This window comes from Microtus pennsylvanicus, chromosome 11 (assembly GCF_037038515.1).
Source record: "Microtus pennsylvanicus isolate mMicPen1 chromosome 11, mMicPen1.hap1, whole genome shotgun sequence".
Taxonomy (NCBI): Eukaryota; Metazoa; Chordata; class Mammalia; order Rodentia; family Cricetidae; genus Microtus; species Microtus pennsylvanicus.
The window spans coordinates 53,266,794-53,282,441 of NC_134589.1; the positions used below are offsets into that span (position 1 = coordinate 53,266,794).

Below are 15,648 nucleotides of genomic sequence, written 5' to 3' on the forward strand. Positions count from 1 at the left end.
TCCTTGCGACCCAAGTGGAAAGTCTGTCCTCAGGTGTGCAGGGCCTCACACCCTCTCTTCCCTTGCTCTCCCTAGTAGGATGGATCCAGGTCCTCTCTCTCTCATCAGAGACAAGAACCTCAGGCCCAGCCCAGGGACACCAGGACATACAAGTTAGGTTTCTCAAGTGAGTGATACAGAGAACTCTACTGTAGAGATGTAGGGGAGTCTTCCTTCTGTGGGTGAGCATGTGTGATGAGGCTGAAACGGAGGAGTGTCAATGAAAATTTAGCACAAACGTGTGTTCTAAGAGTGGAAAATTACAAATAAGCAAAATAATCCCCTAAAGCCTTACTTCTGCTACATGTGAAATACTTTTAAATTTTATTTTTATTGTTTGTATGTGGGTGTGGGTAAACTAAACAGTGTGTGTTTCTGTGTGAGTGAATGCCAAGTGTGGGAATGCTTTTGGAGGCCAGCCAAGGGCATCAGATCCCTTGGAGCTGAGGTATAGGTGGTTGTGAGCAACTTCAAGCAGGCGCTGAGCATTTGAGTCCTCTGGAAGAGCAGCGAGCGTTGCTGAACCATCCCTCCAGCCCTGAATTGATAAATGCAAACTCTAAACAGTTCAGTGACAGGCTCCATACTTGTAGGTCATTAAATATACAATAAATCAATTTTATTTGATAATAATATTAAATTCCATTCATTGATTCATGCCATGTTGATCATACGGTAGAACAACATGTTCACACAGCAAGTTAAAGTACACTGAAATACATGGTTGTTCCAGAATCCGGCAGATACGCGGACAGCTAGGATGGAGGACACAGTGGCTCTGTCCACAATCTCTCAAGTCATGAGCACTCTGGAGTTTCACGGGATCCTATAAGCCCAAGATCTTTGGAGCAGAACAGTTCTGGAGGGCCAGAAGAGGGACTCTCTGCACAACTTGTTTAACTCCCAAAGGTTCCTTACCTGCCTGTGCTAGCCCAAGTCCTGGTCCAGCCTGCCACCTTATCACCCCAGCCACATTCTGTCAGCTTTTTGAGCCCCTCCAGTCTGGCAGGCTTACATTTCAGGTTCTTGGCCTATTGCGTGCCAGTCCTTCCCGGTGCATGAGTGCCCTGTCTCTTCCCTTTGATATTCACCTCTCTGCTCCTCCGAGATCTTGTCCAGAGAACACGTGAAGACGGAAGCTGTTGCACAGCTGAGAGGAAGTGAGGGCACTGGGACCAGTCTGCTAGGCAAGTGGGGGAGGATTCGTACCCAGGTGGCCTTTCCTGACTCTGCCTCATCCATAGGTGGGGAAAGGTCAAACGGGGACTGTCGTGAAGCATGAAAGTCCTTGAGGTCAAAGGTGGGGCATCAGCGGCAGAGGGCAAGGCACCAGTCTTTCTCGGGCAGCTGCTAGGAGCCAGGCTCTGGGCAAGGTTCTTCAAGGGCCCTCCCTTTGAGGATTTACTTCCCTTTTACTTTAGTACTGAGGAAACGGAGGCTCAAAGAAATGTATTAACTTCCTCTGGTCGTTTAGCTAGAAAGGAACCAAGCTTATCCTGAGATTCAGAAAGGGGCTCAGAAGAGAAACCGTACCAGGTCCTAGCAATGGACCGAATATTAGTGCTGTTTTCAAGGGATCCAGGGAACTCGAGAGAGAAAGCGTGTGAGTGCGTGTGTGATGGCGGTGGTAGGATAGAGATGGTGTCAGAGGTCACGAAGAAAGGTCACACCCGTCTTCCTCCTCTCTATGCCTTAAAGAGACTGACCTCTAGACAGAGCCCCCAAGTCTTTGACAAACCAAAGATGGACCCAGCCAAGGGCTTGGAAAAGAAACCTATAACCACTCCAAGACTCAGACTTTCTTCAGGGCCACTTGGCTATGCCTCTCCTAATGCTCAGAGGACTCTCTAAGGCTAGGCAGCCAGGCCTCTCTCTCTCTCTCTAATGCCTGTTTTCTTATCAGATCTCCGAGGTTCCAGATGCCACTGGCCATATGTCCCTGGCCCATGGCAGGGCCTAGAGCAGAATCCTGATGCAAGCCAGGACAATTGGGCTCTCTACAGAGAGCAGCTGTTCTGGAGAGAGGTCCAGGAGAAACCACACTTTCCTGTGCAGGCTGGTCCTGAATTGCACTAGGGCAGAGCACCACTGAAAGTCATGATGGGGAGGCAGAGAAGGGAGCACAGGTCAGGACCAGCCTGTGCTGGCTGGCTGAAGGACTGCTGGGGTGGCTGGCTGTTCTTCTCCGGCTTGTAGCAGGGTGACACTTCACACCTGTAGGGCAGGGTAGTGTAAGAACAGGGCTCCGCAGGCCTTGGGTGGCAGAGAAGGAACACCCTTCCCTTGGACCACCTTTCTCACCTGACCACACTCTGTAGGATCTTTCTCTCGTCCTGGTCTAGACACACGGCAAAGGGACAGCTGCTGGAGCCAATGATCTGCACCTTGTCCACTTTGATGTGCGATGTACTGATCTGGAAGGGGAGCCCTAGTCAGGCCTCGGAGCCCTGGCCGCACCGTTACCAGCCCTGGGGACTTCCTTCCCCTAGAAGCACCCATAGGAACTGTGTGTGTGTGTGTGTGTGTGTGTGTGTGTGTGTGTGTGTTCAGGACAGGACTGGCTGGCAGCTCCTGTGTGCTGACCATCAAGTCAGACTCCCTTTCTGCAGTCTCTGCCTCTGAGGCCGGGGGAATCAATGCACTGCCCCCTCCAACCTGGAGACCCCAGGGTTCCCTGACATGGTGCCCACACTGGATCAGACTTGGTGACCCTGAATGGCCATCACACAACCACACAATCTTTTCATATACATGCACCCTCCACATTCTAGACCTGCGTGTACCCCCAGCCACACCCCACATGTGCCTCTCATTTCCCAGCAATCCCTTATCTGTCTCTCATACAACACTTGGTCACCTTCACATGCAGTCCTCCCCTCACTCCTGCCAGGGGTGTGGTGGTGGTGGTGGGGACTGTGAGAGAAGCCCTTAGCCCTTACCTGGTTAAAGCCCTTTTTGGACTTAGGGGTCTGCCTTTTCAGTACTTCTGTCAGGGTTAGCGTCAGCGCCTCCATGCTGGAGTCTGAAGGTCAAGGGCGACTCAGGCCAGGCTCAGGACCTCTTCCACTCCCCACCCCCCACCCCCAGCCATCCTCTCCAGCCCTCTCACCTAACTCCTCTGGCTTCTGGCAGGCCTTGTTGAGGTTGACAGAGGTACAGACCTTCTCTAGGTTGCTCCAGCGGCTTCGCCCACTGATGGCTCCCTGGAAGGCAGCAGGGCCAGACTCTTCAACCCAGAGCCCTGAAGCCTGGTGCTTGGGAGGGTCTGGATGCTAAGGGACCACCTCTTGGTACCAAAGGAAGTCTAGGGGTCACTGGAGGGCCTGAGAACACTAGAGGCAGCTCTGGGCCTGAGCTCTGGTGAGGAAGGAGACCAGGGCAGGCCTCACTTACCTTGCTGTAGATAATCTGTAGTGTTAGAGGAACAGCCTCCCGGTCATCATAAATGCCCAGCCGTTTGCTGCCCGGACCTGTACCACACAGACATACTCTTCACTCCTCTCTTCCAGTGTCCCCACTTCCACAGGTACCCACTTCCTCCGGCCTAGACTCTTCAGAGCCCCAACTCTCCAGGGCCAGGATTCCTTCTGTACCTACTCCTCCCTCCCTTTAGTCTTTCCCCTGCTCCCCCCTCAGAGGACTCCACCTCCCACAGCTCCCTCTTCTCTTCTGACCCCACCTCCTAACCATCTCTCTAAGGGGTCCCCCGGTGCCCACCTGAAGCCTTGATAGCACGCGTGGCCGCCGAGTGACCCAGCTCCAGAGACTGGATGAAGATCTCAGTAGACTTCTCGCCAGTGACGAAAGTCAGCTGGAAGGAGCAGGACCGAGCGTGTACATCAGTGTGGACTCCCCCCAGCACAGGGGTTTCTAGGGGTGAGGGTGGAGGGCTGCGGGCTCCCAGGAAGTCTGGGAGAAACAGGACGCATGCCTCACCTCGGTCTGATAGACCTGCAGCAACACCGGGCGGGCCGCAAAGCGACAGTAGTAGAGCAACATGTCCGCCAGGATGGGCAGCTGGGTGGACGAGCCTTCCAGCGGCCGAGATTCCGCCTTCAGGGACTGCTGTGGTAGACGGGACAGCCAAGTCAGGTGGGAGACGCGGCAGAGTGAAGAAGCCATCAGAGGAAGGAAGGTAAGGACACGCGCAGGCAGAGAGAACAATTTGGAGGCAGACGGAGCAAGAGGGAGAGAGAGAAAATAAGAGAGAATCTGGAGGGAGAATTGGGTTGGGAGCCCAGTGTAGCCTTGGGGCCCCACCTTGCCTGGCACACATGCCTCTCGAGAGACAAGCCAATAGATAAGAAAGAGAGCTGGCACCTAAATTCCTTTGTGCCCTTCTGAGGATCTGCCCCCCTTTACCACAGTGGCCCCATCTCTTGTCCCGAGCACCCAATTCTGCTTCTTACATAGCCTTCCTCTCCCTTCCCAAGCCAGCTCTCATCCTCCATGGATTTCCCCAAACCCAGAATCTTCAAAGTGTGGCTGAGTGACAGCAACCAGCAGGCTCTGAACCCTACCACCAAGTCTCCTCACCTGGCAAAGGACTTCAGGAGGCAAGTACATGAGGCCCAACACATTGCGTTCATACCAGGGGTCAAGCACACCGAGGTAGTGAGAAATGTCATTGGTACTGTCTTCCCACGGGGGCACGCCAAACTCCTAGGGTAAGGGACAAGAGTTAGTCCCAGACCATCATAGCTATGAGGCACAAGATTATGTCTGTAACCCCGAGCTGAGTGTCTCTGTCACTAGAGAATTACGATGACATTCCATTTTTGTCATACAGCAGAATGTCATACCCAAGTGCAGGGCAGAGACCTAGAAACAAGGGTAAGGCAGGAGTAAGCGCTCGCAGACACAGGGGATCGTTTTGGACGATTTTTCAACCAGTACCTAGAACCCACTCTTGTTTATTCCACTTGCCCACCCCATCTGGCCCAAAGTTGGGGAACATACTGCAGGGCTGGGGTGCTTCAAGGGGTCTCCAGGGACTGGAGCTGTCTGGCTCAGAGAGGACGGGCAGGCACCGGAGCTGGCTCCATGGCTTCGCTTCACAGGTACATAGAAGAACTGAAGCTTGAAGAACCGTGTGAGGAGTGGGTGACTGTTCTCCAGCCTCCTAGTGAGGAGACAGTGAGAGGAGAACCCACAGTGACTCCAGGACTTAGGTGGGCTCCATAGTCCACCAGCGCCACAATCCTGCTGCATAAGGCAGAGCGATGACACCCTGCTCCCATCCTTACCTGAGCTTGCTGTATGCCCGAGCCACCTTCCCTGAAATTCTATCAGAGCCAAAGACCACAACTCGTAGTGTGGAAGCCTTGGGGTCCTCATCCCCGCTGAGGAAGGGGCGGCGGCGCTGGTGGTGTGAGGGCGGGGCCAAAAGCCAGCTGGGTAGTTGGCTACTGAGCTTGGGTTGGGGTAGGGAGCGGGAACGCTGAGCCCTGGAGGGGAACTGGGCTGGACAGTCCAAGGGGCCACTGAGGCTCCCTGCCCGCCGTAGGGTCAGGGACGGGTCCGAGCTGCCCTCCAGACTCCGAGAGTCCCTCCGCAGGACCAGCTGGCTGGTGCTCTTCAAGAGTTTATAGATCCTGTTGAACTTTTGCCCAGGCCTGCGGTGACCCTGGCGTTGCTGTCTACCGGGCTTCTTGGGCCACTCTGGGGAGCTTTCCTCACTGTCCTCCACGTAACCACTGTCCACGCCATCCGAGAGGCCTGAGACGAAGGTGGTCAGGACCTGGCGGGACAGCACTGGCCCTGGGGCCTGAGAGGAGCTAAGCAACAGAGTGGAGTCGTGAGAAACCAGAGAACTGGTTGAGAGTAGAGAGTCTCTCTCGGCAGAATGCCTGTCGACCTCCAAGTCCTCCTCTTCCTCCTCTTCATCATCTCCCAGGATCCCTGGCTGCAACAGCTCCTGTTCCTTGAGAAGGACTTCCTGTAGGATGTCTACAGGGAGACGAAAGCAGTGTTCAGGTTGGTGTCCTTTGACCCCTCGCAGAGGGGGGGAAGGCTCTGGAAGAGCAGGAGGCGTTTTGTCCAGGACTATAGAGTACCCCCACCCACTAATGGCGAGAGTAGTGGGAGGTCCCAGAGGAATGCGCATCACAGGTGCAGAACCAGACACACACAGCTGGCGGTCTGGGTCCGGCGCTCTGGTTCTGCTTGCCCCTTACCGAAGCTGTCCTGGTTCCAGCTGTAGGTGTAGCACCTGGCAACAGGGATGGGGATCGTGTGGAGTTTCCCAGGCTTTGCAGTGTCTGTAAGGGCAGGGAAGACAGGAAGAGGGGACTGGGACGGGGCCTTGCAGAATGGCCAGCCAAGTCCCCTGGGCTTACAGAAGAGGCCACTGTGGGAACAGTGCAGAGAGGAGGCCGCAGAGCTGGATGGGCTGAGGCCGACTGAAAGCTGGGATACCTGCCTCTCAGCTACAGGGCTGCCCTTTCTTAGCTATGTGGGCATGGGCAGTCACAGCCTCTGAGCCTCATTTTATTGTCAGTATAGGAAAAGCATAGAAACCCTTTAAACGATTTGCTTGCGTGGTTTTTGTTTTGGGTTTTGTTTTTGTTTTTTGATTTTTTGTTTTTTTGGAGACAAGGTTTCTTTGTGTAGCCCTGGCTGTCCTGGAACTTGCTCTGTAGATCAGGTCAGCTTTGAATTTGGAGCTCCGCCCACCTCTGCCTCCTGAGTGCTGGAATTAAAGGTGTTCATCACCACGGTCTGCCTGGCTTGTATGTTTGCTTTGAGACAAGGTCTCGCTATATAACTGGCCTCAAACCCATAATTTTCTACCTTAGTCCTCCCAAGCACTGAGATTACAGGTGCGTGCCACCATGCCAGGCTCCTTAAAAGGTTGGATGGGGAACATAGTACCTACAGCTGCCAAGCCATGCTCAGAATCTGTGCTGCCTAACTCCGTGGTAAGAGCGGCAAGGACATCTCTAACCTCCTTTAGAACAGGAAGTGATTGGATGTTGGTGGGCCCAGGGATCAGCCCAATTGCCCTGGGTGAGTTCTTTTTCTCTTGCCAACACAATGGCAACCCAGCCTTGTATCTGCCCACAGGAACTCTGACTGGGGACTTGAGGGGCACCCAGATGCTAAGGAACCCAACTGGAACTGGAAGTTCCTGTGGGGCAGAGCTGCCAGGCCTATGGTGTACACAGTCTGGGTACCAGAATAGATGCAGAAAGGTGGACGGAGTGGTTGTCCCCAGCCCTTACCTAAGATGCCAGGGAAGCCAGCTTTTTCTCCCACTGCCTTCAGCTTGGTCCGGAGCCATTGTCGGGCCTCTGCTGCATCCCCAATGCCAGATGCCAGCTCCTGGGCTTCTGTAGTCTCGGCAAAAATGTCCTCGAGCTCTTCTAGCGTCTTAGACTAACAGTGCGGGAGGCGACAAGGTGTGTTCCTGGCCCATGGCCAGGCCACCTGTCTCTCCCCATTCCCAGCACCTGACCAAGGACAGCAGAGAGCAAACTGCTCCCAGCCTCCTCACCCTTCTGGCGCTTGAGTGGCTAAGGAGCTGAGCCCCCGTGATCCCACTGCCCTCCTAACTTCATTTTAAAAGTCGGGGGGGGGGGGAGCCCAGAGGGAGCACTGCAGAGTGGGAGGAATGTACACACCCCTCATGCACACAGAGTGGTGAAGGGTTGTCCACACAACACAGCTAACTGGTCACAGGGCGGGGCGGGGGAACCCAGAGGGAGCACTGCAGAGTGGAAGGGATGCACACGCCCTCGTGCACACAGAGTGGTGAAGGGTTGTCCACACAACACAGCTAACTGGTCACAGGGCGGGGCGGGGGAACCCAGAGGGAGCACTGCAGAGTGGAAGGGATGCACACCCCCTCGTGCACACAGAGTGTGAAGGATTGTTCACACAGCACAGCTAACTGGTCACAGAGTCAGGGAAAGGAACCAGACCTTCATCCAAATCTCATCCCCATCCCCATGGCATGATTCCTTCCTCTGGGACTCTCGGTACCAATACCCAGCCCAGTGCCTGGGGCGTGGCCAGATTCTGACCAAGACCCAGCTGCACATCATGGCTAGCCCACAGCCATTGTTTAGCAGTGGCACTCAGGGCTATAGAGGCTAGCATATCCCCAGAGCAAAATGCTTCTTCACAGACCCGGGTTCCCCGGTCCTTACCTGCAGCTTGTGGTGCAGGCTAGGGAGGTCACAGTGGGCCCCAAAGGTGGCCTGGAAAGCGTGCAGGAGCAGGGTGGTGTAGGCGCCGTGTGGTGAGTGTCCGGGTGCACTCAGTTTGTCTGCCACAGCCAGGAACTCAGCCTGTACCTCAACCGGGTTCAGCAACAGCACAGTGCTGAGGACACAGAGGACAGGTCATGGGGCTGCTGCATCGTCCGTGCCTGTGGAACTCCAATCCACATGGGACTCCTTACAGGGAGGCGGAACTAGGAAAGTGACAGCAGCCGCCTGGAAGGGGCTGGAGTGTTGGGCGTCCATTTCCTTGGGGGAATGCTTATGATTACGCCGGAGTGTTTTGCAGGAGGAGCTTTCAAAACCTCTTGGAACTGAACTTTAAGCCAGAGAGAAGGCTTAGCAGTTAGTCATATACTGCTCCTGCAGAGAGCCTACATTTCCAGCACCCACGTGGTGGCTCACAACCATCTGATACCCAGCCTCAGAGGATGGGACACCTCTGGCACCTACACTCACATACCTATAACCTCCCCACCACATACAAATAATTAAAAATAAATGTATTATATTTTAAAAACTGAAATTAAGGAGCTGGTGATGTAACTCAGTTAACAGAGTAATTATCTAGCATGCACGAAGCCCTGGTTAGATCCGCACATGAACTCCGTGTGGTGGTGCAAGCCTATAGCCCCAGCACTGGTGAGGGAGACTCTAGAGGATTAGAAGGTCAAGGTCAACCTTGTCTATATACCAGTTTCTAGGCTCGCTAGGAAGAATCCTGTAGGAAGAATCTACAAGAGATTCTTCTTCAAAAACAAACAGCAACAAAAACCTGAACTTTACTTTTAAACCCAAGTTTCACCTTGAGTTTTACTTAAGACGGGGTCATGCTATGTATGCCAGTCTGGCCCATGACTCTCTGCCCTTAGTCTACTGTGCCGTCTTGATTTCACATAGTCATTTATTCCTATTCACAAAGGATGACGATTAGTCTAGCTGACCTGAAGCCCAGTGACCATTCTTCAGGGCAGAGTGAACAAGCCTATCATGGGTTGTCATTTATTGTGCCCAGAGGAAAGGGTGTCAACTCAGGCCTGCCTCCGAACCCTCCACTCTGGGGACATCTTTCCAAGCTAGCCCAGAAGCATCAGGCTTCTAGCTTGGGGCTGGGAGAGGTAAGTGCCGGCCCACCTCTCCCTCTAGTAGGACACCTGAGGTCTGTGGTTATCTATGTTCAGAGTTCTTCACTATGGAAACTTTCAAACTCATTCAAATAATCAGAGAATCAGGGAGCCTGAGGTGCCTCATAGCGGCCTTTCTCATTTCTCTGTGGATTTCAGAACCTCACAAGGGCTGGAGCAGAAACGCCCTGCATCTGCTCTCGCTCTCACAGCCCCACATTGCACTAAATCCAGGACAAGAGGCACCCTGGAGGCAAGGGTCCTGCCAGGCTTTGCAGGGGTCTGCCCTGGAAGGAGGGGAGCAGGTCAGAGAGGCTGGGTTTTGTTTTTGTTTTCCAATTTCTCTACTCGGAATTAAAACGAAGCAGGCTCTATGGACAGTTGCCCGGCTGAGACCCTGCTGAGGCCCTGCTGAGGGCCTGCTGAGCCCCACTGTATGCAGGACAAGGATAATGGAGCCTCTGCCCTGTCCATCTTGATTTCTGTGCTAAAGATCTCATCATTGCTCACAGTTTACAGACAACGAAAATGAGAACATTTCCTGGTAACTTTGGTGTTGCAGTTTCCTCATTGGAGAAGGTCTTTTGCACAGGGTTGGTATGAGGTTTAAAGAAATCTATGCATATAAGGATGCTTAGGATGCTGAGGGGCTGGAGAGATGACTCAGCAGTTAAAAGCACCGCCTGCTCCTCCAGAGACCCAGGTTTGATTCCCAGCACCCACATGGTAGCTAACAACCCTCTGTAATTCCAGCCCTAGGGGATCTGATGACTTCCTCTGACCTCCGCAGGCACCAGCTACACACAGTGAGCACAGACATACACACAGGCAAAACACCCATGCACACAAAATAAAGACAGAAAATTTAATTTAATAAGAGAATCGTGCTCAGAGTTCCAGTGACCAATGAAAAGGTATTGGTGGTTGTTCACTAGTCCACCTCTCCAGGCCTCTGGAAAGACCTATCTACTTACTAAACTATTGTACACTGCCTCCTTACCCAAGGTCTCAGTTGTCTGCAGCCATCCGTGCTCCAAATATATAAACTGAAAAATTCTAGAAACAAACAATTCATGATTTTAAACCCCAGGCAGTCCAGTTCCATTTGCTGGAGACCCAAATCTTCCTTTTGTTTGGCATATCCACCCTACACACGGCCTGCCCACTGGTCATTAAGTCAGTCTTAATGACCATATGAGTCACCCAGGCACTGCAGGGTTTGTGTTCGAGTGATCCTTATGCTTCTTAATAATTTTACCAAGGCACATGCTGGCATTGGGATATGCCAAAGAGACACCAAAAGTTCTTGCAGGTGAAAGTTCTTGGCATGCAGAGGATTCGATACTATGCATGGCTACAGGCACCTGCTGTGTGGCTAGGATCAGATCTGTGGCAGGTACAGGACTGACTGCCCAAACTTTCTATCTTCTCTGTTTCTCAGCATCCACCACAGGCTTTCTGTGGGCTTGTTTTTAACTTAGAAGTGTGTTTCAAGCGCCTAAGCAGTGTGTGTTCAGTGGTGTGATGTGTCTGTGTGTGTGGGGGGGGGGGTTAGGGAGAAGGGAAGGGATGGAGAAAGAGAGAGAGGTCGATCCTGGGTCCCTGGGTTTCCGGCACATCAAGATGAGGCAGCATGGCTCTGTGGTTAAGAGCACTGGCTGCTCTTCCAGAGGTCCTGAGTTCAATTCCCAGCAACCACATGGTAGTTCACAACCATCCATAATGAGATCTGGTGCCCTCTTCTGGCCTATAGGCACACATGGAGGCAGAATGTTATATATATCATAAATAAATAAATCTTAAAAAAAAAGAAGTCCTCAGCATGGGGCCATTCTCTAGTGTTTTTCCAACTACAGACCCAAAAGAGCCAGGTGTGACGACTCCTGCCTGAAGTCTCAGCACTCAGCAGACAGAGGCAGGGAATTGACACAAATTGCAGGCCAGATGGGGCTACATAGTAAGCTCGAGGCTAGCCTGAGCTACAGTGCAAGACCCTGTCTCAAAAATAATTCAAAACCAACACACACACACACACACACACACACACACACACACACACACACACGCGCGCGCGCACTGCAGCCCAGGACTCAGAGGTGGAGATAGCATCAGTATGCGAAGTCCAAGTCAAATCTTATTATTTAAATGGAATAGGATAATAGCACTTGAGAAGGCAGGGGACCAAGAGTTCAAAGCTGGCGTCTGTTACATGACAAGTTTGGGGCAATAATTAAATAAGTTAATAAGTAAGGACAGTACAGAAGTCATTATGAGTGACAGCGTTAAGCGTCATGAAACTCTCCCCACTGCTGAGCCAAATGATTTTTTAAATTTAAGATAGGGTCTCATGATGTAGTCCAGGCTGGCCTTTAACTTACAATCTTCTGTCTTACATGTGAGAATTGCAGGTATGTGACACCATGCCCGGATGAAAGTGTATATTTTAGTATCAATCCAGACCAAAAAGAAAATAGAAAGCTTGGTTTTAGTAACAGGAGAAAGACACCAGGGAAAAGGCAGGGGTCCTTAAGTAAGGTTCAGTCAAATCCTGACTCAGACACTTGCTAACTGTGTGATCCCGGGGAAATTCCTTGGCCTCTCTGACCTCCAATCTCTTCACCTGAAAATTAGAGATGAAGAAAGTAATGTATCCTTGTTCTCTTTTAGAATCTAAAGGAAGAGGACCGGAGAGATGGCTCAGCAGTTAAGAGCACTGGTTGCTCTTCCAGAGGACTCAGGTTCGATTCCCACCCACACGGTAGTGTGCAACCAATCATAACTCCAGCCCCAGAAGATCTGATACTTCTTCTGACCTCTGTGGGCATAGATACACATGCAGACAAAACACTCATAAAAATAAATATTTAAAAAAAATCAATCTGAAGGAAGACCCTAAGCCCGGATAAAGGAATTCAGGCACAAAACACCACCATAGCTGCCGCAGTTCCCAGGGGTCCTTGTTGGTTGGTGACCCATTGGTAATGGGTGAGTGCTGGATGCAGGAGGATGGGAAAGAGTGGAGGGTCCTCGCCCTGGTCCTCCCTCCCCCAAGAACACTCACACAGTGGAACTTCGGTGGCTCCTGATGGGCAGGCCCTGCTCAGCCCTCACCAGCCGCTGGTAGGAGATCCCTGTAGACCAACAAAGAACACAGGGTAGAGGGTAGGTAGGTTAGGTCCCCAGGCAATGCTCCTGGGCCTCCCTACAAGCCAGGTCTGGGCAGTCGGGCTGGGCAGTCGGACTGGGAGGGGCCCATGGGGCTTTTGCTTTTGTGGACTGGTCCCTCTCCACCTGTAACACATACCCTGTGACCTCTGCCTTCATACCAAAGCCACCCTGGATCCCTCCAGCTGCCCTCTGCCCCTTCTTGACCACTTTGTCCAGGCCCCGCCCCCAGATCGGAGCAGGCAGCAGGAGAGAAAGGGATGTAAGGCTAGAGTCCTCTGTCTCCCTCCTGTATTCTGGCTCTCCCATATGGCCTTGAGCAGACACAGTCGTTTGACCCTGGTCCTCAGTTCCTCCTGAAGAGACAGCTAAAGGGGACACCTCTGTAGCTGCTCATAGTTGAGCCCCAGACCCATTTGAGATTCACCAGCTTGGCCTTCCTGGGAGGTGGAACGTCATGGAAGGGAGAGTTCAGGCCCAGGAGGCTGTCAAATAGTTCCTTGATCCTTGCACAGTGTGACTCAGGCCTGGTGTCTTCTTGCAGCGGGGAAGGACGTGTGTGCCAGGCACCTACCAGCCTTCACACTCAGCCCCAGATTAGCGAGGCAGCACCCTTCTGCTCTCCTCTTCTCTGCCTGGCTTCCCACACCACCTCAGGGACCTAGGTCTTGCCCAGTGCCTGCTTTTTCGGAAGCTCAGTCCCCATCGCAGCCTGCCCCCCTCTTCCCCCGTGACTTCAAACACCCTGAAAGGAAACAACATCCAGAAATAGTCACAAGGAAGTCCCTGTTGGGCCCAGGGAACCCCTGGCGGGACTGAGCTGAGGAGCGGGAGGGAATTCCCCTAGGATGCAGGAAAGTCAAGAGGACTCTAAACAAACACAAAGGCCGTGAATTTTGTTTAATAAATGGCAGGAAATTACCAATCGTGCTCTTCTAACTTGGGACCTAATTATTTTAATTGTTGGCCTTTTGTGTGATGTTTGATTTTTGCAATTGTCACAGATGTTAAGGTTAGGTCTACTTTGCTAATGGCATCCTTAAAACAGGGGCTTCTACTTATGTCTAAGGATTCGGGGTGCCATCTAGTGGCTTTTCCCATACTTTGCAAAGATAAATTCGACCCCACCACACCTTCTGCCAGGGCGACACAGTATAGACTAACGTTCTTGCAAGCAAACAAGCAAGTCTTCTTCTGACTTTATTTCCCTTTTCGTGCGTCTTTGTGTGCATGTGTGTGCGCATGCGTGTGTGTGTGTGTTTGTGTGCTTTGCTGGAAAGAGTGTGTTAGGCAAGTACCCTACCTCCCTAGTTCTACCTAATGTTTGTTTGTTTGTGTGTGTGTCTTACTTGTGTATGTGTGTATGCATGTCTGCATGTTTATGGACATGTATGCACATATTAATGTGCATGCAGTGTATGTGTGCACTTGTGGGGGCCAGAGGTTGACATAGGGTGTCTTTCTTGATGGTTCTACACCTTATAGGCAGACGCAGGGTCTCTCACTTGAACCCAGAGTTTGCTGGTTCTGCGACCTAGCCAGCCAGCTTGCCTTGGGGATTCCCTGGGTTTGCCTCCCACGCACTGGGATTGTACGTAGGCACTCAGTCCTGCACAGGTCACATGGCACTGGTAGGCAGAGCTCAGTTCTTCACAATTGTATGACCAAAGTTTCACCCAACTGAGCAACAGTCTCCTTGGTGCTTTGTCCATGATCAGTCCACCCCCCAGGGCTTCTCATCTTCGCTTCCAGTTCTGCCTCTGTTGACCTAGAGTGGACAGCCAGTCACACCCCAAGCCATAAAGTCCCGGTCCCTGAATATAACAAGTTCCCCAAAAGCCAGTCTGTGGACTTCTGAGCCCACTGCACCCCACACCAAGTGTTTTCCTTGGCCCCAAGCCCAACTGCCCAGCCTCTCTCCATTTCCCTTGTCTATCTTGGACTCTTGGGCACTGTTGGCAACTGCAGTCTCTGTGGTCACTCTTCTGTGACATCCACGATGAGGACCACCCCCTCACGCTACTTCCCTAGGCCCGTGTTAGAGTATTTCCATCGCCTCATCTTGTGATAGAGAGTGCTGGCTGCTTCCTGTGTACTTCCCTGCTTTACTCTGAAGCACCAAGAGGGGAATATTTGGGAAACACTGGTACCTCCTGACCCAGAGAAAGCTGTGTTCTGAGCTAATGGCCTGTCTGAATAGTCATGACACCCACAGTTCCAATTAGAAACGTGAACCTTTGATAAAACTCCCAACCCCACCATGAAGATACCTCTTCTGCCCTCTCCTGCTGATGGCCTCTACTGCATGACACGAGGTGAGGGGTTTATGGGGTACTCTGGTGGGCTAGGGCCTGAGCTGGGAACATCCTAGGATAGACCAACACAGGACATGGGACTTTACAGAATTCCCCAGAGGAGCATGGTGCTGACAGAAAGACAGGAACAGCTGGGTCTTCCAGCTGTCTCGGTAGGAATAAGGTGTCAAGGAAATGGGAGAGGACTTCACCACAGCTTTTGAAGTTAAGCAGAAATGTAGGTTCCTATATGGAGCACTTGTTTGTGTGTGCGCGCGGACAAGCTGCTTGCTGCCCAGCTCCTGTGTCATCATCAGAACAATTAGTCTACCAGCTGCCACACCAAGAGCTGCTCTGAGGACATATGGGACCACACTCGCCATGCTGAACACGCTGTCATTAATAGCAGAAGTCCTCCTTTGACGGGGAGACTCAGAGGGTAAGCAACTGTGCAGGATCGTTAGCTAGCATGCGCCAAACCAGATCTCTGATGGAGGAAGGTCATTGGTTAAAAAAATAAAGAAACTGCTTGGCTGGCCCTCATAGGTTAAAACATAGGTGGGAGGAGTAAACAGAACAGAATGCTGGGAGGAAGAGGAAGTGAGCTAAGACTCGACAGCTCTGCGCTCTGGAGCAGAGACGCCATGCTCCTCTCTCCTGGGCAGACGCATAGCTCTGCTCTCTGAGACATATGCGATGAAGCTCCGACCCAGGATGGATGTAGGCTAGAATCTCCCTGGTAAGCCACCTCGTGGGCTACAGCAGATTATTAGAGATGGGCTAGTCCAGGTGCTAGAGTTAGCC

General features: G+C 52.3%; 1 protein-coding gene across 1 annotated transcript in view; it reads right to left on the bottom strand.

Moving 5' to 3' along the window:
- Nucleotides 1–636: 636 nt before the first annotated feature.
- Pik3r5 (phosphoinositide-3-kinase regulatory subunit 5) overlaps nucleotides 637–15,648 on the bottom strand; it is a 69,899-nt gene continuing 54,887 nt past the window's right edge. The window contains exons 6-19 of the mRNA XM_075992104.1: nucleotides 12,447–12,516; nucleotides 8,190–8,364; nucleotides 7,263–7,416; nucleotides 6,216–6,299; nucleotides 5,286–5,988; nucleotides 4,999–5,161; nucleotides 4,576–4,701; nucleotides 3,976–4,104; nucleotides 3,757–3,850; nucleotides 3,433–3,509; nucleotides 3,149–3,242; nucleotides 2,979–3,061; nucleotides 2,341–2,453; nucleotides 637–2,253 (exon numbers count right to left, since the gene is read on the bottom strand). Of these exons, the coding sequence (XP_075848219.1) occupies nucleotides 2,112–2,253; nucleotides 2,341–2,453; nucleotides 2,979–3,061; nucleotides 3,149–3,242; nucleotides 3,433–3,509; nucleotides 3,757–3,850; nucleotides 3,976–4,104; nucleotides 4,576–4,701; nucleotides 4,999–5,161; nucleotides 5,286–5,988; nucleotides 6,216–6,299; nucleotides 7,263–7,416; nucleotides 8,190–8,364; nucleotides 12,447–12,516 (2,207 nt within the window). The 3' untranslated portion in view covers nucleotides 637–2,111. The remainder of the gene's footprint in view (nucleotides 2,254–2,340; nucleotides 2,454–2,978; nucleotides 3,062–3,148; nucleotides 3,243–3,432; nucleotides 3,510–3,756; nucleotides 3,851–3,975; nucleotides 4,105–4,575; nucleotides 4,702–4,998; nucleotides 5,162–5,285; nucleotides 5,989–6,215; nucleotides 6,300–7,262; nucleotides 7,417–8,189; nucleotides 8,365–12,446; nucleotides 12,517–15,648) is intronic.